This window comes from Polistes fuscatus, unplaced genomic scaffold (genome assembly GCF_010416935.1).
Source record: "Polistes fuscatus isolate 324 unplaced genomic scaffold, CU_Pfus_HIC Scaffold19, whole genome shotgun sequence".
In the NCBI taxonomy this organism is placed as follows: domain Eukaryota; kingdom Metazoa; phylum Arthropoda; class Insecta; order Hymenoptera; family Vespidae; genus Polistes; species Polistes fuscatus.
Window position 1 is genome coordinate 3,847,034 of NW_025113095.1, and position 27,729 is coordinate 3,874,762.

At 32.0% G+C, this 27,729-nt stretch overlaps 2 protein-coding genes across 2 annotated transcripts; one reads left to right on the plus strand and one right to left on the minus strand.

Moving 5' to 3' along the window:
• The first annotated feature begins 664 nt into the window (after nucleotides 1-664).
• LOC122515683 (integrin beta-PS-like) lies at nucleotides 665-7,512 on the plus strand. Its single transcript, XM_043633085.1, has 15 exons — nucleotides 665-909; nucleotides 1,241-1,442; nucleotides 1,534-1,762; nucleotides 1,845-1,947; nucleotides 2,100-2,270; nucleotides 2,360-2,458; nucleotides 2,605-2,781; nucleotides 4,068-4,226; nucleotides 4,295-4,429; nucleotides 4,621-4,911; nucleotides 5,375-5,608; nucleotides 6,244-6,357; nucleotides 6,450-6,639; nucleotides 6,717-6,856; nucleotides 6,980-7,512. The coding sequence occupies exons 1-15, from the start codon at nucleotides 748-750 to the stop codon at nucleotides 7,046-7,048; spliced, it is 2,475 nt and encodes an 824-aa protein (XP_043489020.1). The 5' UTR covers nucleotides 665-747; the 3' UTR covers nucleotides 7,049-7,512.
• A 5,817-nt stretch (nucleotides 7,513-13,329) lies between these two features.
• On the minus strand, nucleotides 13,330-13,911 carry LOC122515911 (uncharacterized protein in mobD 3'region-like). The gene has a single exon (XM_043633407.1). It carries the CDS (start codon nucleotides 13,909-13,911, stop codon nucleotides 13,330-13,332), a length of 582 nt encoding a protein of 193 aa, XP_043489342.1.
• Nucleotides 13,912-27,729: the final 13,818 nt, after the last annotated feature.

A 27,729-nucleotide genomic window follows, 5' to 3' on the forward strand; every position in this document is an offset into this window, starting at 1 on the left:
GTTGTCTTCGGATTGAGGCGTAAAGAGTAATACCTAACATATCTCGTGGCGATAGACTGTGTATTTAAATTATAGATGCTTACCGTTCTATCTCATTATACTCTTAAATCGTTTAAAAATTACTGTTAAACGTTATTAAATAAATAAATCAAATTACTACACTTTAATAAATAATAAATAAAAATCTTACAGTTATAATAATAAACAAACATCACATTTTACATAATGTAAAAAATGGTTTTTAAATAGTAAAGAAAACAAAATAAATCATAATTTTCTAAATTAATTATTTTTTTATTAGCAATTATGAGACTCGATTTATTTTATTTCTAAGAATTAAATACGAGAGAGAGAGAGAGAAAGAGAGAGAGAGACAATTAACAATATGCTGTCCCGGAGGTATCACGTTGGTGCCATGCTAAAACTATCCCGCAAGCGCTGGTGGCTCCACATTGCTGCTATGCGGAAATGCTGGTCTCCCAAGAATCTTGAAAAACCGCTGGCGATAAGCGAAATGATATGTCAGTTCTATTGGCGTGACACGAAAAAATCTAGATTAGCCATAGTGTTAATTAAACGGAATATTCACTTCGTGATACATAGACCGATAGTTTTTATCACAGAATCGCTTCCGCGAAATACCGCAGTATCCTTTTAAATCGTTACATACTTGCTATACTTAAAACTTCTTATAACAGCCTCGAAACAGTTCGCATAAGCGAATCGTAGCAATAAAACAGTCATATAATGCATCGATCATATGTATTCTTTTCACTGCACGCGTGTTTGTTTCTTAGTATTACTATTTCAGTGTCAGGTGAATATAAAGATTCGGAAAGTATCTGCGCGTCTCAAGAAACATGTGGAAAGTGTTTGCAAACCCCGCAATGTGTTTGGTGTTCGACGAATGTAAGAGCAAATTAAATGAAATAATTAAAGAAGTGTAAAAAGAAATTTTTATTTATAGAAAATATCGTGTAATTACGTTAATATTTGACCAATCTTCATGTTCAAAAATTGAATACAACATTACTTTAATATTTAATAGCATTTTATAAATAATCTCCAGAAAAAATTCTTTCTTGCTTTTAATAATAATTTATAATAGAAAAATATTTGAAAACTGTACGAGCTATTTTGATTACTTATTACTTTGATTTATATTATTGTTTTCGGCTACTCAACAAACAGGTGTATTTCCTTTTTATCTGATTAACATTATCTGATTTATTTTTCCAAGGCATTTGGACAGAACGGACAAATTGTACGTTGCGTTACGAGAGAGAAATTATTAAAGGAAGGTGATTTATGGTGTAAAAGACATGACGTGGTTGATATACAAAATTCGATGACGATTATTGAAAATCTTCCGTTGTCTTCTATCAAAGGGAAAAATCCAGTTCAAATACAACCTCAGCGGATAAAATTACGTTTAAGAAAAGGTAAGATATTATAAAAAAATATCTTTCAAGATAATATCATCATAATCAATCGTAAAAAATTTTCGTTCTTTTTATAAAATAAACTTCAAAGACGAAGAATACCGGATTATTTTGAAGTACAGTCAAGCGGAAGATTATCCCGTTGACTTGTATTATCTGATGGATTTATCATTGACGATGAAAGTTTACAAAGAAAAATTATCCAAACTTGCTGTAAAATTGCAGTTAGCAATGAAAAATTTAACGTCCAATTTTCGTCTCGGTTTTGGAAGTTTCGTTGATAAGGTTGTCCTACCGATGAGTAGTACACAAGAAAAACGGTAACTTTGATTTTTCATGGCTTGTTTTCATTTATTCTGTAAAATTGAATAGTTTGAATAACAAAATATGAATTGTTTTTAGGTTAAAAAATCCTTGTTATTCGAAAAAAAGCAAACAGTATTGTGCGCCTGCGTATGGATTCAAGCATCAGCTGCGTCTCACTGACGATGTCAAACTTTTCGAGGTACTTTTCATATTTTTTATAATAAAAAAAAATATGGAAAGTTATAGTTTTGTTGTTTTTTTAGTAATTTTTATATTTATTGAAAATAATATTTTTAATATTTTAAAAACCATGAGAGAGAAGTAATAATTGAGTATTTATTAACTTTGTAGGAAAGAGTAATGGAAACTCCAGTTTCCGCGAACATCGACATTCCCGAGGGTTGTTTCGATGCTTTGATGCAGGCCATAGTTTGTTCGAATGTAATTGGTTGGCGAGAAAAGGCTCGTCATCTTCTCGTGCTTTCGACAGACGGAACTTTTCATTTGGCAGGTGATGGAAAAGTATGGCAAATATTTTGTCTAATATGTCATTGCTATAAACGAATGAGATTAATTATTTTCAATATTAATTGAAATTGAGGGATTTTCAGTTAGCTGGTATCGTCGAGCCAAATGATTGCCAATGTCATTTAGATGAACAGGGATATTATAGTTATTCGTTACTTCAAGATTATCCATCGATTGCTCAGGTATGTAAATTCACTGATCGTTCAATTAAAAAAAAACATGTAATAATTACCGGTTAACGATTCTTGAATTCAGTGATCGAATAATTAATCGATCGTTGTGATATTATTCATTTTTATAATGCAATTAAATTTTGTTTTCAACATAGATCGTTAAAAAATCTCGAGAACATAACGTGAATATTATCTTTGCCTTGCCGACGAAAAAAAATAAAAGATTATATAGGCTATATCAAAAATTAAGTGAAATTATCAGAGGATCGTCCATCGATACGATGGAAGACAACGATGAAAATATTGTTGCATTTATCAGCAGACAATACGAGGTATTTTCTTTATCATATAATATCCATTTTATATTAATATTAATCTATAGTAAAGTACAAAGTTTCTCAAACTTTTCCATTTAGCCATCCCTTTTATCCTTGCCAATACTTTTACGACCCTTAATGTAGACATTAAATTACGTATCTTCCTTTTTATTATCATAAATTTATAGACATATCATGCATGTAACGATATTTAACTAGTTTTTAATTAATTTTCAAATACGAATAAGATATTATTTGGTATTATTGTCGAAAAAGATATTTTTGTATGTTTGAAAATGATATTGTTCGCTTAGAGTGAAATTTTGTAATATCAACAACGTGTAATATGAATATTAAGGGGTTATACGCAGTTGCGAGGCTCGAAAATGACGTATTTTCATGAATTTTTTCTAGAAACAGTTTTTATTTCTCAAAAAAAATTGTTGGTAATTCAAATAGAGTGAACTTTTGAGAATACAATAGCGCGTCGATTCTGTAAAAATATTAATCTGCACTGCTCCTGTAGATGATTTCCTGAACGTCCTCTAAAAAAAGACGTTTGGCGGTGATCTCCATTTTAGCGGTTTGGATTATCCGAAATTAAAAAATATGGTGGATTCTTTTAAAGGATAGATTAATGCAGGTATTAAAACCAAGGAATAATAAAAATTTTGATTTTTGACAAAATGGCGTCTATTTGAAAAAAGTTTTTTTTTTGACTAAAATTTTCGCTCTAAATTGTAAAAAAAAAATAGTAATGATTTTTTTAATTCTTATTCCTCTCGATAATACCCGAGGAATATATCTAAGAATATTGTGTAAAAATATAAGACAAATCGGTTGAGTTATTTCTGAGAAATCGAGATCACCGACTTTGAAAATACCGTTTTGAGAAAAACGCGTTTAAAGTTTCAAAGAGACGTTTACACATAGTTAAAAATTTTTGTTTGCAGCTTACATGAAGTGAAGAATATTTGTCGGATCGATTTGAAATTTTCAGAGAATATACTTAAATATATGTACATTCCGAAAATGCAAAAAAAAAAATTCGATTTTTTGAAAATCCTAACTGCGTATAACCCCTTAATGATAATGATAATGGTATTCGACAAAGTAACGTTCAATCAGTCATTATCAGAAAGTTCAACGAGAAAAGTTTACAATTATTTGTTATTGTTTATTTTATTTTTCATTCGAATTACGCGAATAATATCTCAAGACTTATGAGAAGAAAAACAATTTCTAACATTGAGAGATATTGATGTAATAATATTTTAATGACATCATCTCCTTTAATTTAGCAATTAGTGAGTTCAGTGTCGATGATGGATAACGCACCAAACTTTATCAACGTTAAATATTATTCACGATGTTTGAACGCGACCGAAAAATTAATGGAATGGCATGAATGCGGAGGATTGCGTGTTGGAAACGTCGTAGAGTTCGAAATCGTTTTGAAGGTAAAACAAAACACTATTAATTAATTTACAATATTTTTACAATAAATGTAAATTCAAATTATTTTCAGGCTTTTGAATGTCCAAAGAATTTAAGCGAAAGGCAGCAAGTGTTGCAGATAAAACCACGTGGAATAAACGAAAGTTTGACCGTCGATATTGAAATTCTTTGCGATTGTCCTTGCGAAAAGAAAGATAATTCTGAGGTATATTTTTCTCTTTTTTTTTTTATAAACACACCTGCAAACACATACACGTAGGTCATAAATATAGTTGTGTAAATAATTTTAATAAATGATTTATATAAAATAAAATAATAATTATTAATTAATAAATATACATATATTTAACAAATTTGAACGATAAAAAAATAAATACATTTTTATGTTTATATCAGTTGAATTCAGTTAAATGCAGAAGAAGAGGGACGTTGACTTGTGGTATTTGTTTTTGCAACGATGGCTTTTACGGTAAACAATGCGAATGCGAGAGACACGTGTTCGGTTCGAGTAGTCAGAACGTAACGGAAGATTGCAAAGCAAACAACACAAGCGACGAGATTTGCAGTGGTCACGGTGCTTGCAAATGTGGTGTCTGCAATTGCATAAAACGCGAGAACCCGCAGGAAATCTTTTATGGGAAGTACTGCGAATGCGATAACTTCTCTTGCAAACGAAGCGGAGATGAGGTGAGTTTCCCTAATTGTTGTTTTATTTTCGAAATTATTTACACGATGGGGGATCGTTATCTTTACCGATATAGATATGACTTCTGTGATTTCTTAATATATACGCCTTTGTTTAAATTCAAATGAGATTCTCGACGAACGATTCAAAATAGAGAAAGAATTAATATCGTTGACTAAAATTATATTTGTCGAATAAATGAACGGAAATTTATTTCTCGAACGTATTAAACAAAATTTTACGATTTTACTTTCTGAAATAATTGCTTTTCTTTTTATAGAAATTAATCAGACGAAACGTAAGATTCGCTTTATTTTTGAAACTACTTTAAAAAAACTTTCTTCTTTCTTAAAAGAAGAATATATTTCTATATATTTGTATTTTGTTTTTTATTTTTCTACATAGTGCATCATCTTGATACCATATCTTCTAATATTTGTTTCTCGTAACTTCGGTACTTTTAAGGTCTGCGGCAAACACGGTAAGTGCGAATGCGGTAGGTGCATTTGCCGGCAAGGTTTTAGCGGCGAAACCTGTGATTGCAAGGAGACCAACAGCACGTGTATTCTTCCCTCGACGAATAAAGCCGAGAGAAGCTCGACGATTTGCAGCGGCCGCGGCGACTGCATCTGCGGCAAATGCCACTGTCACGAAAAGGACAAGATCCGATATTCCGGTGAATTTTGTGAGGAGTGTCCGGTAAGAAAAAAGTCAAAAAACAAAACAGAGTGATAATAGTTATCTACATTTTTAAACTTACATAGTTATCTACATTTTTAAATTTTAAAAAAAGTCCTCTTTCGATTTTCTGTTTTTGTTTTGTTTGCAAATTTGGCAAAATGTGACTATTAATTACATATTTAACAAGAATTCAGAACAAATAATTTTTCTGATTGGCTCGTTTAAACGATTTCTTTTCTCCTAAAAAGTATTTTGCAAAATATTTTCAACGTCTTTTAAGTTCAATTTGTATTTAATCGATTTGTTTGCTTGCTTGCTTGCTTAAGCTAAATTTTTTTCCGTCATGTTTTTTCTTATCGCAAAACTACCACTTCATTGATATAATTTGCGTCACTGAATTTTTATAAATTTTATTCTTGCAACATATCAATACACATACTTACATATAGGTTCGTTCAACTTTTCAACTATCACAAAATCGACAAATTAATTGTCTTATTTTTTTAACGGTTAATAGCGTTGCTGCAGGTGTATTATTTTCGGTTTTTTGGCAATTATTTATACGCCTCTCGAATTTCCAAATGAGCCTACTCTCAATTTTGATTTTTATAGAATTTGTACAAGTTAATAATAATCGAGAAGTTTTTTTATAGAACTGTCCGGGTCAAAGATGCGAGGAATTAAAAGATTGCGTCGAATGTATGGCTTATGGAACTGGTCCACTTGCTCAAAATGGAACTTGCAACTGTTATTATCAAATCAGCATTGTAAGTTTTATTATTTATTAATCATTTATATATAAATTGACAAGAACTTGAATTCAATTCTTTATCAAAATGTGAACAAATTTATTTATTAGGTAGACGTTGTAAAAGAAGATCCCGAAAACGATTATAAATTGGATACTCATTATTGTCGTACTGATGGAGACGGGGGTTGTTTTTTTGCATTTAAATACGAATATGTTGGAAAAGATAAAAATAAAGATAACACGATCAAGATTTTAGTGCAAAAAAAACCAGAGTGTCCTGTACCGATCGATGTGTTTGGTAATAAACAGATTTTTAAATTAAAATAAATAGCATAATAGAAAAATATGAAATAAATGTAATGCTTGTTCATGTAGGTGTTTCTCTGGGTGTTTCTATTAGTGTAATATTGGCAGGATTATTGATTATTTTAATATGGAAAATAGCAACGATGATTCATGATAAAAGAGAATATGAAAAATTTGAAAGAGAGCGTGTACTTGCAAGATGGAGCCGAGTAAGTTATTTCATATTGCTTAATTATTGTTATTAGGAATACTATATTATTTTGTTTTATTATTCAAAATGAAATTTATGTAATGTATTATATAATAAATAATATAAATAATTTTTATTCCAGAATTACAATCCTCTCTATAAACAGGCAGTGTCAACTTTTAGTAATCCTACATTCAAGAGAAACATGTAAAATACCACGACATAAATATCTAAACATTAAAAATAATTTAAAACGAATTTTTACGAACGTTAGGCTACTAAAAACAAAAGAATTAACAACATTTAAGAATAGTTGCATACCTATATATATAATAAAAATATATTACGTTTACTCGCATGCATAGTATATGCGTGAAGTTAGATACATCCGACAACTAACGCCACCATGTGCGAAGAAAAACTTGCAAGTAAAAGGCGCCGTTATGTTTATTTGGTTCTAAACACTTTGACGTCCGGGTTTTTCGAGAAAATTTCTTCGCTTGGCGCCGGCAGTGCTACGTCGGATTTTCCGCTTGGTGCTGGCTGCATTACTTCGGATTACTTCGCTTACGATCGGCCGTTCTTGGAAGTAGTAGCCCGGTATGACGGTTGAATATTCGATGTTTTTTTCATAAATTTTGTTAAATATGAAAATAAAATGCGATCGTTTAGAAATTTTTACATTTTTTTATAGGTGTCTTGAAATGTACAAAATAAATTTTTTGAAGTTGTACTTCTTTTGGCGCGTTGGGGAAAATGTAATGGGGAGTGATTTTTTCCGAGCGTCTGTAAAAACGACACCATGAAGTTTGTCGCTATTTACGACACGCAGCAAAGCGATTACAAGTTTACGGCGTGAAGTTGTCTTCTCTTCTTCTTCCCTTTTTTTTTTCAAGGGGGTCTCCCATCCAAGTACTAATCGTACTCAGCGCTGCTTTACTGAAATGATCGAGCGAGAACTAATGCTGTAACCGCGCCATGGCCGTTAACGCATATATATCTCCCTTACATTTAATGTTATCGATGTATCTCCCTTATATTTAATGTGGACTGATATCTATATTTTGATATTTTTTTATTCTTTCCTATACATATAGTATATCGATCGATTGAAAATATTTTTCCTTTCTTTTTTTTGTAAACTTAATAAAAAAGAATAATTAGTAACTTATCTACTCATACTTTCAATTTTCCCCCTTTTTACCCAGTCACGCTATAAATATATATATATATTTATAGAATATTAAATAACTTCAATAAATAAATGAGAATAAAAATATAATAATAAAAAAAAATAATCTTCTTACATTAGGGAATATTATCGATCATCAAGCAGTGAAGAGGAACAGGTTTCTTTATCAACTATATTCTATATGAAAATAAAATTAATAATAATAATACTAATAATGTAATAATAAGATTAATTAAAAAATAAACTAGGAAAATTAAAAAGTAACAAGGAAAATTAATAATGATAATAATAAAAATAACAATAATAATAATTATAATAATTATAATGATAATAATAATAATAATAATAATAATAATGATAATAATTATAATGATAATAATAATAATAATTATAATAATAATAATAATATGTTATCATTGTGATAGGTAATCTGTAATTAATTATAAAAATATGGAGAGTGTAGCATAAAAGACTGGAAACGTATTGTGCAATGTGAATGTATTGTGATTGTTTCGAAATTATACTTCTTCAATACAAATAACGAGCGTAGCCTGACGAGGATTTTCTTCAAAATTCGTGTGGCGATCAACGTAATAACGATTTATGTACCATTTGTAAAGATTATAAATTCTTAGCGTATATTCGAAATATGCGGCTCAATCATTTCGAAAATATTGAAAATATCGAAATTTTGTTATCGTCCCATCCCACTCTACAAATCGTCGCTAAGCACGCCCTGCTGGGCTTACTAAACAAAGAATCTCGTCCTATTCTTCCACTGGACGCATACGACGTCACGTTTTAGATTAACCAGCGAAGAATTTACAAAGAAAGCGACGAACAAAGCGATTTAAGCTAGAAGCGAAATAAGAAAAGTATAAGTATTCCTTATACTTCCATAAACGAGGTGAACCTTTTTGTTGAATCCGTATACAAGCGAAGCGAGCAAGAGGTGAGATATGTGTTCAATCTTATATTAAACCCGCAATTCCTTATTATATTTAATTTATCAACCAGAGCTTTTATACTACAAGGCTTTTTCCTGACGAGCCAATATAGTATTATACTTTGTACTGATTTAACCAAGTGTTTTTCTTTTTTCTTATTTGTTGTTTTATTTTATTAATTTTTTTAATAATTGTGTTTTATTTAATTTGTATTTAATATCTTTATTTTATAAAAGTTTTTATTGAAGTTATATTTTATTTTATTTACAAATGTAGAGTATATATTGGCATTCGGGAAAATTGTAGTTATTTCGTATTGAATACAATGAATATGGAGAAATAAATGTTGTGGGGCTTAAGTTTTCAAATTCACTAAAGATTAGCAAGAAAATCGTACAGAAAGTTGCTGGACACGTTGCGATTCAAATTAATAAAAAATAGTGCCGATCGGACGTAGATTTTCAACTATTCTTCTTAGCAACAATAAAAAAATTAAGATTAAGCATTCACATTTATCTATAGATTACATTTAATTATTTGTTATTAATTATTGTTGAAAATTTATTTATTTTATTTTAATTATTTTAATTATTTTAATTATTTTAATTTTGAATTTATTATTAAACTATAATCTCTTGCAGCTTTCTTATTGACCAGGATCAGTATACATTTCAATTTCTTTTTAAGTTTTCAATATGCCTAAAACTAATGCAGAGAAATGTAGAGATTATCGTCTTCGTAGGAAAAGGAATAAGGAAATTAAGGAAAATAATGAGGAAAGTAAGGAAAACATAATGCACGCTAATGCGAAACGATGCAGAGTTCATTAGCTGCGAAGAAAAATGATTAAAAAAGGATATGAATTGTCTGCACATAAAAATTTTATGTACTCCGTAGACTTCTAATTTACTTTGCGAACTATCGGCTAAGCCTGTGATTACCGGTACAAATTTAAATAATTTAAATGTCCCAGCAATAACTAATGTTATTGCTAATTATATATTTTTTTGTTTGGTTTTTATGTTTTGAAGTTATTTGAAGTTATTTGAAGTTATTTACGTTTATTTTATTTGACATTTATTTTACATTTATTTCTTCAAGAAAACCAATTGTCTGCGAATGGAACTTTATGTGCCCCATCGACTTCGAATTTACTAGTGACTTCTGAACCATCGATACAGCCTATGATTACCGGTACAAATTTATACAATTTAAAATTCACAGCAATAACTAATAGTACTGCTAATTATTATTTTTGAACTTATACTTCTTTTGGTACGTTTGGGAATTTGGTCTTTATTTTTTACATTTACTTCTTCAAGATTTGTCTACTGCAAAAGATGACTATCACAACTATATTACTGTGCGAGCTGATGTGCATATGGAAAATTCTTCTATGCCGTGTCATCATCGTATAACATCAAAAAACATTACATTAACAAACATGGAGCAAAGTTCACGATCTCAAGCACGAAATAATCAATATTTAGCTGATGCTTCGATTATACATGTATTGTCTAATCAAGACATTGTACCGGATGAAGAACGCAATTCGTTAAACCAAGACACAATCATGGATCAGGAATTACCTCAATCAGATGTACACTCTATTTATTCTAACTCTTCAGACCAGTTAGTAATTAATCATTCCACTGGCGAGCAAATTGATATGGATTTAGATCCTTCTTTACAATATAGCAATTATCATCAATTTAAACGAGCTCATAAGGAATTTAAAATAAATTTCTTGGACAATTCATTTGGACATTTATGCTTAGAATGTAACAGATTGTGGTTTAAAAAGGATTTAAAAGAGCTATCTAATGAACATAAGGATATTCTAATACAATTTATACCTAATGTACCTATAAAAAATACTAAACTTTGTAATACATGCATACACACGTACGTTGCATACAAGAAGAATATTCCTTTAATATCAACATATAACGGCTTCAAATATCCAGATGTACCTCAGCATCTACCACCTTTAGATTTAGTTTCTGAAAGATTAATTTCGCCTCGTATTTCTTTTATGCAGATTAGACGTCTGAGACATGTGAATGGTAAATACGCCAGTTATGGTCAAGTAATTAACGTGCCTGTTTCAGTTAATACAATGGTCAAATCTCTTCCAAGAAATATTGATGACGATTATTGTATAAATGTACATATTAAACGTAAGAAAATTCACCGATTTAGTTACTTACATGGCATTGTTAACAAGCGTACAATTAATGCTTGGCTACAATTTTTAATACTGTCTCCGTTGTATAGAATGTACGATATTAAAATTGATGATTCACTTTTTAATGATACTTAAATTCACGACAAAGTTGAACAAAATGATTTTTTTTTTTTCTTTAGAAGAAAGTCTTACTGCGTACCAACAAACATTAATGTGGGATGAAAAGCAATATTTATGTATTGCACCTGGCGAAGAAAATTTATCTCAAAGTTTATTATTTGATGAATTTTTTTATTTCTTATTTCTTATTTTATTTCTTATTTTAATTAAACTCTTCTTCTTCTTCATGTATAAATAAATAAGATTACTTATTTTTCTGAAGATATTTTTGAGGTTTTTGATTCTATATTCGTTTTGGTACGCCAAAGAAGTATAACTTCTTACGTGCGTACATAAGTACACACACCAGTTTTTTTTTTCAAATTTTGCACACTTGTAGTACTCCATTAGAAAATTGATTTTGCTGAAAACTAGCCGTAGATAGCCAGCTGTTTGCGAAAAAACGCGGATTGAAATTTCACATAGATTCGTATTGTTTTGGCTGTAGTAGTGTAGTAGCTACAGTAGCGGCGCTGTGTGTGTGTCTTTCACGTTGTCGATACCTACATCTTATCTTGACAGCGCTAAAAAGTATGTTTATCTTTCTTTCTTTCTTTTTCTCTTCGTTCTTTTTCTTTTCTTTCTTTTCCTTTGCTTTTTTATTTTTTTTTTCGTTATTGTAAATTAAGCCTAATAAATTTTTTTTTTATTTTTTCAATAGTATTTTATAATAATTTTATAGGAAATATAATTTAAAAAAAAATGCATTTGTATTATAGGAAGTGCGAATTTATTTTTTGCTAACGATATAAATTTTATTAAGAAAGAGTAATAAAACTACTAATTATAAATTAAATAATATACAATAAAAAGAAAAAATAATTTTTAGCGTGCTGAAACGATACATTTTTCAGAATGATATTTACAGGATGAATTTGTAATTCAAGTAATAAATCTTCTTTTATTTGCGCAAGATGTAATAAAATTTATCGCTTTTAATTTTTTTGTAATGTTACGTCCCGCAACGCTTATAATTTCTCAATATTGTTTTTTTTTCCTTTTACATTACGTAATCTTTCTTAATACTTTTCGACTATATGACATATCGAGAAACCCCCTCTCTGTTTTCTGTACGTGTACGACCCGTTTGTCCTTTTGATTTGTCTAATCTAGCCTTCACTAATCAAAAAACACGAATAAGATTCACATGAAAAGATGCAGTGTTCGGAATGGAGAGAATAACGCAAATTAGATAAATTAATAAATAACAAAAATTCACCGATATACGATTTTGCTTAATGTTAAATAACCAAATATTTTTAAACTATCAGTGCAATGTCTTAGCACAGTGAATATACCGTTATCAAGTATTATAGATATAGTAAGCAAGCAATCCGTGCACCACCCCAGGCATCCAAGTCTCCGAACGCGGCAAATGAGTTTTTAAGCAGAAAAGGATTCTGACTAATATTATTTGGACCTCGATGATATTTTAAACGGAAATTATTTTCAAGAGTATAAGAAATACTCTTTCGGAACTCGTACCATTCCTAACAATTTTTCTAATTCATTTATACAATTTATATATTTTTACAATTATATTATTTATACAATTATACATTTATACAATTATACATTCATACAAATTTTTTTCGGTTTTATAATTTTTATATTTTTATATTTTTATTTTTATATTCTTATTTTTATTATTTTTATAGAAAAAAACAATTTTTTAAATATAATACCATGTATAATAAATATTATATACTGTCGAAAAAGTACACGCGTCTCGATTTAAAAATAAAACTCCAAATTAAAGAAAACAGCAATAAGAGTTATTAAGAAAAATACTAAAAAAATCAATCATCTAAATTAAAATATGTTAGTTTTCTCCGATTAGCTGTTACTATATCCGCGAGATTATTAAACACATTCTCTCAATTACAAAGATATACATAAAACACACGCGAGTAATATCGTTTGTAATAAATGTAATCAATGTTACGAGATTAAATAAAATATTTACTGTGGAATATAAGGTGATATTCCATACATTTTGCATTTCTTCATAAATTCAGGGATCTACTCTGTGCTATTACTTTTACGCTTTTCCTCTCGTTGGAAGTCGATTCGTCTTCCCATGAATCGTCGGCATAAGAGATTTTGGTCGGAGACCACCAGTTGCGAGTACTCGCGTTTGGAACACTAGTGTTTGGAGCATTCGCGTACTGAACATTCGCATTTGGAACATTCGCGTTTGGTACATTCGCGTTTGGTACATTTGCATTTGGAACACTATTGTTTGGAGCATTCGCATTTGGAACATTTGAGTTTCGAACATTCGCATTTGAAACATTCGCATTTGAAACATTCGCGTTTGGTACATTCGTGTTTGGAACACTCCTATTAGGAATTCTCGTGTTTGAAACTCTCGCATTTGGAACACGCACGTTAGAAATAGTAGTGTTAGAAGTACTAACGATAGAAATATTAACATTTGAAGTACTAGAGTTACGAATATTAGCATTAGAAGTACTAGAGTTAGGAATATTAGCATTAGAAGTACTTGCGGTGCGAGGAACCGCGTAATAAGTCCACGGCTTGGGAATTTTCCAATTGGTAGTATTCGTATTATTTTCATGACTCATGATTCTAATACAATTTTCGTGAAAATATAATAAAACACTTGCACGTATAACACTAGTACGCGTAATATCCAATTACTTGTAAAAATCGCAGCTTACTAGCAAAAAGTAAGATACACAAACTAAGTCACAGGAACACGTTCTTCTCGTATCTTTACGTCTGATGGAGTGATCGGTGATGCCCATGAAAAAGAGGTCTACACGTGCGAATCACCAAAGACAGTGGCCAACTTTTAGGAAACAAAATTTAAGGTTATCTTTTTCTAATACTATTTCTTTTCCCTCTTACTACAGTAAACTTTACCACCACCACGTACTTTTTCGAAGAGTGAGGATACCAACAACCAATCGTTAAATGACCATTTCCGATTTTAACATTTTCCCCCTCAATTTACTAATTCAGAAATTGAAAAAGAGAAAGTTTTTTAAATTGAAGGGAAGCATGACGGAGTAGAAGATAGGAGGGGTTAAAAAAAAAATACTAAATTACTTTAAAAAATTTTGCTATATTGCCATTGCATAAGGAAAATAACAAAAATAAATCTTATTTACAATATTTTTCCTTTCTTTCTACTTATTTTTTATATTTAGGAATAAGATTTCTTTGATGACTAGAAGATATTTATCACAACAAAAATTATTTTCACTAGTTTAAGTATACTCTTTCCTATCTCGTACCGTTTTTAATGACTTTTCTAACTCATTTATACTAATCCTATCCTAATTTCTTTTTCTTTAATAAATACATAGCACATATATACACGAAATAAAATAATTTTTCAAATATAATTCTAATCTATATACTATATAATAATAACTAATAATAATATATTTATAGATCCTCTTCCTTAAAAGGCAACCTTACTATATATCTGCCCGATTCATTCCGTCGCGTATTGCTTTTGTAATGAGCTTCGCATAAATTTTCCTCGTGCGATCGAATATTATCATCCGCTATTTCCTCAATTTTCCAAAATTTTTCTAATTGTGATTGTAACTCAATGGTAGCGGCGTGGCAACTAACGCTCTGTGAAATACGAGTGGTCCCTGCGTTCATAACGAGCCAACCTAATACCGTTTTTTGTGCTATTAGACCGTCACTTAATTGGATGGTCTGACCCGAGCGCCATAATGACGCAAAGATTTCGATCCCCAGAATCGCGTCCACATTCGCGGGTTGATGAAATTCGGGATCTGCCAATTGGATCCCTGCCGGAATGACTAACTCTTCTCGCGGAATTCGTTGAGCGGGCAACCGATTCGTTACGGTTGGTAGAAGTAAAAATTTTAACCTTATCGCGTAATCTTCCGTTCGCGATTTCATAATTGTCTCGATCGCCTGGCTAACTTTAGTTCTAGTTTCGTTTAATCCTGATATCGATACATCCGCGTCTTGTGTGGCTATATGTAGAAGATTCGCGAACCGGATCGTTAGAAAATGCGCTTCGGAACCCGAATCCAGGAGTACACGGCACTCGTGTGGCTTGCCGTCGCGATCTAACAAGTGCACCACCGCCGTTAGTAACAACGCGGGTGCTTGCGAGTGACTGAGCCGTACCTGTGCACCCTGCATTCTCAATGCCCCTTGGATGCAATTATTCGTGGTGCCCACCGTTGCACTTGCTGCAACGGTCTCTCTTATATGCAACAACTCATGATGTCCGCCATTGCACTTCCTGCAACGGGCCTTCTTGCATACATTAAATCGATGACCTGCTTGAAGACAATTCAAGCATAAATTGGCGTTAATCACGATTTTTTTGCGAACCTCAGGTTCCGCCCTAAGCAATTGCTCGCACTCCGAAGTATGATGTCTATCGCGACATATGCCACACGAGATAAGTGCACGAGTGGAATACGCTTGAAGCGGTTGTTGTCTTCTTCGATCAGTACTTCGCGGCCAATTTCGCGGACTGTTAAAAATAGGCTCGTTACGCAATGTTCTCCTAGACCGAAGCTGAATCATATTGGGCTTTGTCGGCGCGTTCCTACGTTCAATCCTTCTATTCCTTTCCGTCGATTGAGCGATTAATAACGCCTTTCCTCTCTCGTGTAAAAAAAACCACAAACTCTTCTACCGTAGGTAATGTGTCTCGAGATCGCTGTTCCTCCCATCGGAGGCGAGTAGCCGAATTTACTCGCGAGAGATGCGCGGAAATGGCAAACTGATCGACGAACGACTTCTTAGTTGCTAATAACGCTCCATAGTTAGCATTCAAAGCATCGGACGCGGCGATTAATGACGCGGGGAAATCATCGTTAATCGGTGGGCCTTCCAAAATGGCCTGCACGTGCTTATTAATTAATATTAATGGATCGTTGTAATAATCAGGCAACGTCTTCCACGCTATGGGATAATTATCTACGGTAATTTCGAGCGCACGTATTTTCTCTGCGGCCGGTCCCGATAAACATGATTTTAGATAGCTAAACTTTTGTATATCACGAAGTTCGGGATTCTTTCCTATCACCGATTGGAACGCGTCCGCAAAACTCGGCCATTCTTCGTGTTGCCCGTCGAACCGAGGCAACTGCACCGCTGGTATCCTATAATTATTATCTATGGACGGATGGTTAGACACTATGCCCGTATGGGAGTGTATAAACAAATATAACGTAACAGAACATTCAGTCACAGGCTTTACACCAAAATATTTACTAGATGGTACAGATACAAGTCTGTTACCCAAAGAATTAAAAGAAAATAAAAATGCAGAAGATTGAAAAAAAGATAGAGAACTAGCAGTACAAAGGACCATAAAATCACACGAATACAATAAAAAACTCTTTGATGAAAGCAGAAAAGAATACGAATTCAACTGAGGAGACCTAGTATACGTGGAAAATGGCAACAAATTGAACAGGAAAAAACTAAACGAACTTAGGATTGGCCCATTCGAAATATTAGAAATAATATCAGATTCAATATACAAAATTAAAACTGGAAGAAGAATTGAAGAAAAAGGATTATTTCATAAAACAAAATTAATACCAGTAGAAGATACAACAGATGATTAAAATTCTTGATATAATTTTCATAGTAGGAAGGGGAGATGTAAAGACTAAATGTATGTAAATTACTAATGAATAATTGCTATCAACCATACGGGTGATCCCTAAATAGTGTTGTTAAAGAGAGGCGAATAACTAACTTCAATTGTCCTTTCTCTTATTTTACAGGTAGAATATAATTGTTAAGGATTGTAAATAGTAATGTTAATTAAAATATAATCTCTTATTTTACAGAGAAACCGTTTGAGTTTATTTTACTAAGGGAAAAAAAGAAACCTTATCTATATATAATTTAGAATTATTTATCTTATATATATAAAGAAAATATATTTTTGTCATACTTGCTTCGAAAGTTCAACTTTCGAGCGTTGGGTGGCGTCCGAAAAGATACTCATTTCTAGAGTCTATCATACCGCCTTTTTTCCGCGGCCTAGGCCGCAAAGTTTACTTCTCCCTTTTTTTCCGTACTGTCCTTGTACAATCGGATGAAATTAGGAACGAAATAAAAAAAAAAAAAAATGAATCGACGTAATTATTTGCCACCTATCCCTCGAAAGTTTAAATTACGAAGCAATAATGACAAAAAATAATGTATGTCATTTGGCCACTAACAAGGGGACCTTACACTGGGACCCCCACAGATCTTAACGAGCTTTGGTATATTAGTAGTATACTTTTAGGGTGTTATCGTGGTAAAGGGTTTTTTTAAAATGCCTAGCCATTTTTGAGAAAAAAGGTTTTAAAGTTTTGATTTTTGTTTTATATATGTTTATATTATCTTAATTTCGACCGTGTCTCAAGTGGCGTGATAGCGTCAGTAGTAACGTTCTCGCTTCTCGCGCCGTTAGTCAGTGTTCGATCCTTCGTGGAGGAAGCTTTTTTAATAATTTTGTTCTATCTGTTTTTTAATTTTTTTTTCATATTTCTTAATTTTTAAATATATACAGGAAAGAGAAAATTATTTACTACAAAAAAATTAGAAATAATAAATTTTTTAACATCTTGCGAAAATAATAAAGGAAAAGTTTATCCTTGAATTACTGTAAATATTTTATTTTTTAACAGGTATATAAAAATAGATAAATCTTCAATATACTAACAAATAACATTCGTATATATTCTAATCATTAACAATTTCATGTATAATTTTTTTATATCTACGAGTTTTAACATTTATTTTACATCTATTATTATTTAATACACGCAGGTTCCAGAGTGATAGTTATTGTAAAAGCATTCAAAACAATAAATTTTTTCACATCTCGCGCAATTAATGAAAGATGACTTGTTACATAAACAACGATTTTTTAAAAGATCTGTTGAAAAATAAACCTGATGAACGTTTAAAAATATTTCTCTTTCATTTGGTTTTAATAAGGCATGAACTTAATATTACATCTACATGAAATTGTTAATGATTAGAATATATACGAATGTTATTTGTTAGTATATTGAAGATTTATCTATTTTTATATACCTGTTAAAAAATGAAATGTTAACTGTAATTCAAGTAATCAATTTTCCTTTATTATTTGCGCAAGATGTTAAAAAATTTATTATTTCTAATTTTTTTGTAGTAAATAATTTTCTCTTTACTGTATATATTTAAAAATTAAGAAATATGAAAAAAAATTAAAATACAGATAGAACAAAATTATTAAAAAAGCTTCCTCCACGAAGGATCGAACACTGACTAACGGCGGGAGAAGCGAGAACGTTACTATTGACGCTATCACGCCACTTGAGACACGGTCGAAATTAAGATAATATCTTCTTCTTCTTCTTTCTTTAGTTTAGGCAAATTGCCTGTTTCGTAACGACGTTTTTCTGCCTATTGCACTGTTAAATTGTCGCACCATCGTTTTCGTGGGCGTCCCGTGCTTCTGCGGCCTACCGGTGACTTATCCCGTGCAATTCTGACAATTCTTCCGTTGTCCATTCTGTTAATATGTTCGTTCCATTCTTTTTTTCTTTTAGTATCCATTCGTTAATGTTTTCCACTTTGCATGTTCTTCTTATATCTTCACTTCTCTCTCGATCCAGTAGTGTTTTTCCAGCTATTCTGCGAAGAACTCTCATTTCGGTTGTCTCTAGTAACTGTTTCGTTTTCGCCGTGTCTGGTCGAGTTTCTGCGGTATGTGACATAATAGGTCTTACCATTGCCTTGTAGATTCTTGCTTTGGTCTCTATGTCAATGTTTTTGTTTCGCCATATTGTGTCATTCAAACAACCCGCTATTCTGGATGCCTTCATTGTCTGTTCTCTTACCTCTGCTTCAACATCACCATATCCTGAGATTTCTATTCCTAGGTACTTAAATCTCATTTCCTGCTGAATAACCTTCCCTGCAATTTCCAGTTTGCATCTTAACGGCGTCTTTGATGTTGTCATGCATTTAGTTTTCTGGGCCGATATTTTCATGTTGAATGATTTGGCTATGCAGTTAAATCGGTGTAGTAGACGTTGTAGATCATCCTCATTTTCGGCCACTAATACAGCGTCATCAGCATAGCATAGGATGGTTATTTCTTCACTGCCCATTTTATATCCTTTTAGCAGTCTTACGTTTCTTATTATTTCGTCCATAATGACGTTAAAAAGCAGGGGACTTAGGGAATCCCCTTGTCGGATACCACGACCTGCATCAATCGGTTCAGTCAAGGCGCCATTTATCTTTGCTTGGATCTTATTGTTTCTATAGATGTCCTCTATGGTCTTGATAAGATTGTTCGGAATTTGCCGGTTATAGAGGAGGTGTATAACATCCTTTAACTGCACTCGGTCGAATGCCTTTTCCAAATCAATGAAACACATATATGCTGGTCTGTTGTATTCAATTGATTTTTCTGTTATCTGTCTTATGATGAAAACCGCGTCTGTGCACGATCTGCCTGATCTGAATCCCTGCTGTTCGTCTTCTAGATTCGTTAAGCTGTTAATTTTATTCGTTATAATCTTTGTCGTTAGTTTTAATGAAGTGTTTAAAAGATTGATTCCCCTGTAGTTTGTAGGCAACTTTTTGTCTCCTTTTTTAAACATAACTATAGTTGTACTAGTTCGCCATTCGTCAGGTATTTTGTGTTGGCATAGTATTTTTTGGATTAGGAATGTTAGTTGTTGTGTGAGACGTTGGCCACCATATTTTATTAACTCGTTTTGGATGCCATCTTGCCCTGAGCTCTTCCTATTCTTTAGTTTTCGAATAGCTGTTTCTACATCACTGGACTCAATTTGTATGTCGCTTCTGGTTATTATTTCTGGCGTATTTAGTTCCGTTTGAGGTTCTTCTGATTTATAGAGCTCTGTTAGATAGTTAATCCAATTTTCTTTTAAGATAATATAAACATATATAAAACAAAAATCAAAACTTTAAAACCTTTTTTCTCAAAAATGGCTAGGCATTTTGAAAAAACCCTTTACCACGATAACACCCTAAAAGTATACTACTAATATACCAAAGCTCGTTAAGATCTGTGGGGGTCCCAGTGTAAGGTCCCCTTGTAAGTGGTGATTTTGACAACGGCGTTTTCGTACATTCCCGCCACGAACCTTAAGCTCATATCGCAACATCGTCGTTGTCAGAAAATCGCCACTTTGCGGCGTAATGACATAAATTACTATTTCTTTAAGTCAAATTTGCCGCGCTTCACATGATCCGCGCACTCTTTAATTAACTTACATTAGAGGAGGTGATAAATATAATGATTAGAATATTTGAAGATAAACAATGAGATACAGAAAGAGAGAGAGAGAGAGAAGGATTGGGAAATCAAGCAAATATGTGTAGAAGCAACATAGATGAATAAGATTATATAAGAATAAAAAGAATATTATACAAAAGTAACTTAAATTAGTGTGAATAAAGAAGTGACAATAATAGACTTTAATTGTCGTTTCTCTATTTACAGGTAAGAGTGTACATATTGTGGAGATGAAATATAAAACTCTCTTTTTGTCGGGCCGCAGCCGATATGCAACGGCACGTGCAGTGAAGCGGTTCATTTGTTAGGATGAATATGAATGTATGTGGGTGATTGGTGCGTGGAGTAACGCGGCCAAGTCGTTGCGACAAAGATCAAGAAAAACGAAAAGAAAGACAAGAGAGTTAGTCGTAAGCCGATCGTCCAGACGAAAGGACACTTAAGATTTTATTTAACTAGCCGTTAGGGACTTTATTTTTACTAGTCATTAAGACGTTACTTCTACTTTACTAGCCTTTAAAACATTTCTTTTGATTTTATAATTTCTTCGATTTTTAATAAGTACTTATCCGTTCTTTTGGCCATACTGATAGTTCCACAATATACTCACCAACAAAACCTATAATCAACTTTATTTGCTATCTCCATACCTGATCCTACAATATTATAAATAATCAGTGTAAGTAATTAATAAATTTTGACCTCTATTTACAGAGAAACACATTTCGTTTTATTATTATCACCGACAGTTGACCTCAATAAATAATTGTCTTACATACATATATGTATGTATGAACACCGCCTGCATGATCGAGATCAGCGATCATGTTGCCGGTCCTAAGCCCAGGAAAAGGAGGAAGGTTGTTGGATCAGGCTAGCTCCCTACCCAACGTAAAAAATAAAATTTTGCTCATAGAAACGAAATATTGCCTCGGAATAGGACGGATTCACAGATGACGACCCAAGCAAGAAAAAGGACAAATAACTGGAAAAAAGAACACATAATGCGTCGGGCTACCTGGAACATCAAGTCATTTAATAATAAAGACCAAGAAACCATAAAAGAATTGAAAGATAATAAAATTGATATATGCGCCTTACAAGAAACCAAAAAGAAAGGCAAAGGACAAATGCAATACGACGACTACTTAGTGATCTAAAGTGGTGTAGAAAAACAAATCAGGGCAAAAGAAGGGGTAGCCATCGCAGTATCCAAGAAATATAAAAACAACATACAAGAGTGTGATTACATATCTTCACGAATATTAGTGGTAAAAATGAAAACAGATGACTAAAAATTAAATATAGTGTCAATTTATGCATCCGAAGATAACAAACCAAAAGAAGAAAGAGAAGCCTTCTACGACCAGCTACAAAATATAGTCGGATCATTACCAAATAACCAACAAATAATAATCCTTGGAGATTTTAACGCCCGCATCGGAAATGAAATAATACCTGGAATTAAACAAAGGTTCAACGAAAATGTGTTAAATGATAATGGAGAACTTATGACACAATTATGCACATTTAACGAGCTTAGGATTAACAGTACATTCTATAACCACAAAGAGCAATACAAACTCACATACAGTAACACCAGAGACTTCAGGTCCACAATTGATTAAATTGTTACCAATAGATACGTCCAACCACACCAAATACTAGATATCAGGACGTTAAATTCCGCGAATGCAGGAAGCGATCATAGCCTGCTACTAGCAAAAATAAGAATGAAGTTTAAACCCCAAAGCAACCTTGCCCGAGCAACCCAAGAATCGAAAATAAACATCGAGTCACTATGGAACTTACCAACTAAACAACTATATGAGAACAGGTTGAAGGATAAAATCGAAATAAACCCAATAAAAGAAGAAGATAATATAAACACAGCCTGGAAGAAACTAAAAACTAACATTTTAGAAGCTGCATATGAAGCCCTGGGAACACGAGCTGTAAAAAACCGGGCTAGAATGATCAAAACTCCTTGGTTCCGCCCAGAGATTAAGGAAATATGCAAAAAAAAGAAAATAGCATACCTTAATTATAGGACATTACGAACACCTGAATCATACGAAATGTATAGACGAATCCGGAATCAAACAGCGACATAAGTAAGGCAAACAAAACAACATCATTGATGGATTTTTTCGAAGAGAATGGAGAGTGACTTCTATGGACTCCAAAAACAAATCTGGCGATTTATTAGAAATCAAAGAAAGGAGGTCAACGAAATGATCGAAACAAATCAGATCACAAGAGAAACCTGGATTAACTACTTAACAGAACTCTATAAATCTGAATAACCTCAAGCGGAACTAAATACGCCAGAAAGAGTAACTAAAAACGACATACAAATTGAGTCCAGTGATGTAGAAACAGCTATTCGAAAACTAAAGAATAGGAAGAGCCCAGGGCAAGATGGCATTCCAAACGAACTGCTAAAATATGGTGGCCAACGTCTCACACAACAGTTAACATTCCTAATACGAAAAATACTATACCAACACACAATACCTGACGAATGGCGAACTAGTACAACTATAGTTATGTTTAAAAAAGGAGACAAAAAACTGCCTACAAACTACAGGGGAATAAATCTTTTAAACGCTTCATTGAAACTAACAACAAAGGTTATAACGAATAAAATTAACAGCTTAACGAATCTAGAAGACGAACAACAGGGATTCAGATCAGGCAGATCGTGCACAGACGCGGTTTTTATCATAAGACAGTGTTGAGTATGGTACCTTTATACCATAATTAATACACATATATATATATATATATATATATATATATATATATATGAGTGTGTGTGTCGAGAGCCTATGGTAGGGAGCTACAATTGTAGCCAGCATGCGTGTGCACGTTCAGTTGGTAGAGAGCAAGCGGCTAGTCGTAACACTTAGAATGTAAGAAATTAATCTAGGATTATAATAAAGAGTTATTTTTAGAGTTTATTAACCCACAAATATTTTATTTAATCCACCTAACATCAACATGGTAGCAGAGCGTGGTTACGATATAAAAGTAAGTGTTTAATTAACATATGGCTAAAGAGATTAATTAAAAATTAAAGATAATAAAAGGAAGAATAAATGGCTGATCAAGTAAGAATTGATGATATTCGTATTCCAATATTTGATGGAGTTAATTATAGTGCATGGAAATTTAGATTTTTGACTTTATTAGAGTATAAAGAATGTGATAAGCCTGCAATAAGGAAAAGGTTGGATACAGAAAATGAAGCTAGTTGGAAAAAGTTAGATCTAAAAGCAAAACGATATTAATTAGTTCTGTATCCGATAAACAATTAGAATATCTTAGTGAGTGTACGACGACGTTTGAAATGATAAATAAATTAGAAACTTTATACACAAGTAAATCAACTGCACTGCAAATAATCAATCGGAATAAGTTAGATAAAATAAAATTGGAAAACTATCACACAGTAGATGAATTTTTCATTGAATTTGAAAAAGCCTGTAATGAGTTTAAACAGGCTGGCGGAAAATTATTAGAAGAAGAGAAAATGAGATATATTATAAAAGCACTTCCATCTAGTTATGCACATATTGGAGATTTTATTGATTTGGTGCCAGAAGATCAAAAGACTGTTGATTTAATAAAATCTAAGATTCGAGAAAAGAAGATAAATGCCAATGATAGTGAAAATAAAATAAATACGAGTACATTTATGTTAAAACTAAAGGTCAATGTTTTAACTGTGGCAAAACAGGACATCATATAAAAGATTGCTGGCATAACAAACAAAGACAATATCAGAAGTCATCGAGAGGACAAATGGGGTCTCGCAGAGGCAACACGTACAGAGGTCGAGGAAGAGGTCATGAACAACAACAGAAATCATCGCACGAATCCTGGGCAACACAGGTAGTTCAAGGAAATGTAAACCAGTGTAGTGAGAGTGAAAACGAGAATGAGAACATTATAGAATGGTTACTTGATAGTGGTTGCACAGATCATATCGTAAATGATCAGAAATATCTATGTGATATAACAGATTTGAGAAACCCAATAGAAGTTATCCTCCCAAATGATAAAAAGTTAAAAGCTACTAAGATAGGAAGCGTAAATACGGTGTTCAAAACGTATAACTATGAAACAAATGTTGAATTAAAAAATGTATTTTTTGTAGAAGGGATAAAAAGAAATTTATTAAGCATATCGAAAATAACCGAGAAGAATAAAGTAGTAGCATCTGGTAAATATGCAAAAATTTATAATAATTATCATAAATTAACAGCAGTAGCAGAAAAGACTGATGGTTTGTATCATATGACTAGCTTTATACGTAAGAATAATAAGGATAATGTTTACCCAAATTCTGTTAAAATAACAAGTAAAGAAAAATGGCATAGAGCACTTGGCCATATAAATTTTAGGTATTTAAGTAAACTAGTAAGGGATAAAATGCTCGATGGGTTACCAGATAAGATAGAAAAAGGTTTTATGCAATGTATAAATTGTAAGCAAAGCAAAATGGCTAATGTACCATTTGAAAATAAGCGGACTAGGTCAAAAGAAATATTAGAGGTAATTCACACAGACTTAAATGGGCCTCATAGGACTCCTGGTTACAAAGGAGAAAGATATTTTGTAAGTTTCATTGATGATTATAGTAGATGTACTAAGATATATTGTATTAAAAGTAAAGATGAGACAGCTGATTGTCTAATTGAATTTGTAAACTTAGTAGAAAACCAATTCGGTAAAGGTATAAAAAAATTAAGGTGTGATAATGGTACAGAGTACTTAAATAAGAGAATTTATGATTTCGTAAAAAGTAAGGGTATTGAGATATTAAATTGTCCCCCATATGTTCATGAACTCAATGGAGTAGCAGAAAGGTACAATAGGTCAGCAATGGACATGGGCAGATGCTTAGCAAGAGAAGCAAAAGTTAATATTAAGTATTGGCCTGAAATAATGAAAACGGTAGCGTATTTGAAAAATCGTACGATAGCCAATACGCTGGAAAATAAAACTCCTTATGAGATTTTCTTTGGTACAAAACCAAATATTAAACATTTAAAAATATACGGAAGTAAGGTTTTTGTAAGAGTCCCAGAAGTGTATCACAGAGAACAAGAAATAAGGTAAAAAGATTTGGAGATCCTACAACGTATTGCATCTCTGTAAACTATATGGATATAAATGTATCTCAATCATTTGAGGAAGCATTAAATTGCGAGGAACATGAGAAATGGGAAGTAGCGATGAAAGACGAAATTAAGAATATAAATGAAAACAAAACCTGGGTTTTAGTAAATAGGAAAAATAGTAAGAATATTATTGATACCAAATGGGTATATACTAAAAAGGTGAATGGTAGATTTAGGGCAAGATTGGTTGCCAGAGGGTTTAAACAGAAAAATGCAATTGATGATATTTATGCTCCTGTAGCGAGCAATCAGGCTATAAAGTTTTTGTTATCTTTCTGTTGCATTAATGGATTGACAATTGAAGTAGTAGACGTAGATTCAGCCTTCTTGTATGAAGATGTAATCTCAGAGGTATACATTGAACAGCCTAAAGGTTTTAGTGATGGCACAGATAGAGTTATGAAATTAGTAAAGTCAATGTATGGTCTAAGTGAGAGCCCACGAGATTGGTATAGATGTTTTAATAAGTATGTAGAAAGCTTAGGATTTAGGACAAATGGTATAGAATTATGTTTATATGTACACGGTACAGGAGATAATAAAGTCTACTTAATGAATTATGTTGACGATATAATAATATGTTGTAAAAATAAAAATAAAATTAAAGTTATTAAAAGATTATTAGGGGAAAAATTTAAAATTAAAGACATAGGAGAAATTAAAGAATACTTAGGTATAGAGATAGACTATAATATAAGAAGAATGAAATGAAATTAAGTCAAAGTAAATATATAGAAAAGCTAGCAGATAAATATGATGTAGTAAATAGTAAGTGTTATAATACCCCAATGGAAACAAGATTAAATGTAGAAAACCGGATTGTTGCAATGAAAATATTATGTATAAAAACCTACTAGGGGCCTTGTTGTATATTAGTTCGGGCACAAGGCCAGATATAAGTTATAATGTAAACTACCTTAGCCGATTTCAGAATTGTTATACGAGTACACATTTTAGATATGCTTTGAGAATCTTGAAATATTTATATGGTACCAAAGATTTAAAGTTATGTTACAATAAAAATGAGAACTATGAGACTGTTGATTGTTATGTAGACGCTGATTGGGCAGGTGATAGTTCAGATAGAAAGTCAACAACAGGATATGCGATTAGATTATATGGAAACTTGATCCATTGGAAATCGCGAAAACAGAAGTGCATTACCAAAGCGTCAACATATGCCGAATATGTAGCATTATCGGAATTGGTAACTGAAGTAAAATATATAAAGGAACTAATAAAAGTATTTGAAACCGAATATTATATATTAATTCGCGGAATTTAACGTCCTGATATCTAGTATTTGGTGTGGTTGGACGTATCTATTGGTAACAATTTAATCAATTGTGGACCTGAAGTCTCTGGTGTTACTGTATGTGAGTTTGTATTGCTCTTTGTGGTTATAGAATGTACTGTTAATCCTAAGCTCGTTAAATGTGCATAATTGTGTCATAAGTTCTCCATTATCATTTAACACATTTTCGTTGAACCTTTGTTTAATTCCAGGTATTATTTCATTTCCGATGCGGGCGTTAAAATCTCCAAGGATTATTATTTGTTGGTTATTTGGTAATGATCCGACTATATTTTGTAGCTGGTCGTAGAAGGCTTCTCTTTCTTCTTTTGGTTTGTTATCTTCGGATGCATAAATTGACACTATATTTAATTTTTAGTCATCTGTTTTCATTTTTACCACTAATATTCGTGAAGATATGTAATCACACTCTTGTATGTTGTTTTTATATTTCTTGGATACTGCGATGGCTACCCCTTCTTTTGCCCTGATTTGTTTTTCTACACCACTTTAGATCACTAAGTAGTCGTCGTATTGCATTTGTCCTTTGCCTTTCTTTTTGGTTTCTTGTAAGGCGCATATATCAATTTTATTATCTTTCAATTCTTTTATGGTTTCTTGGTCT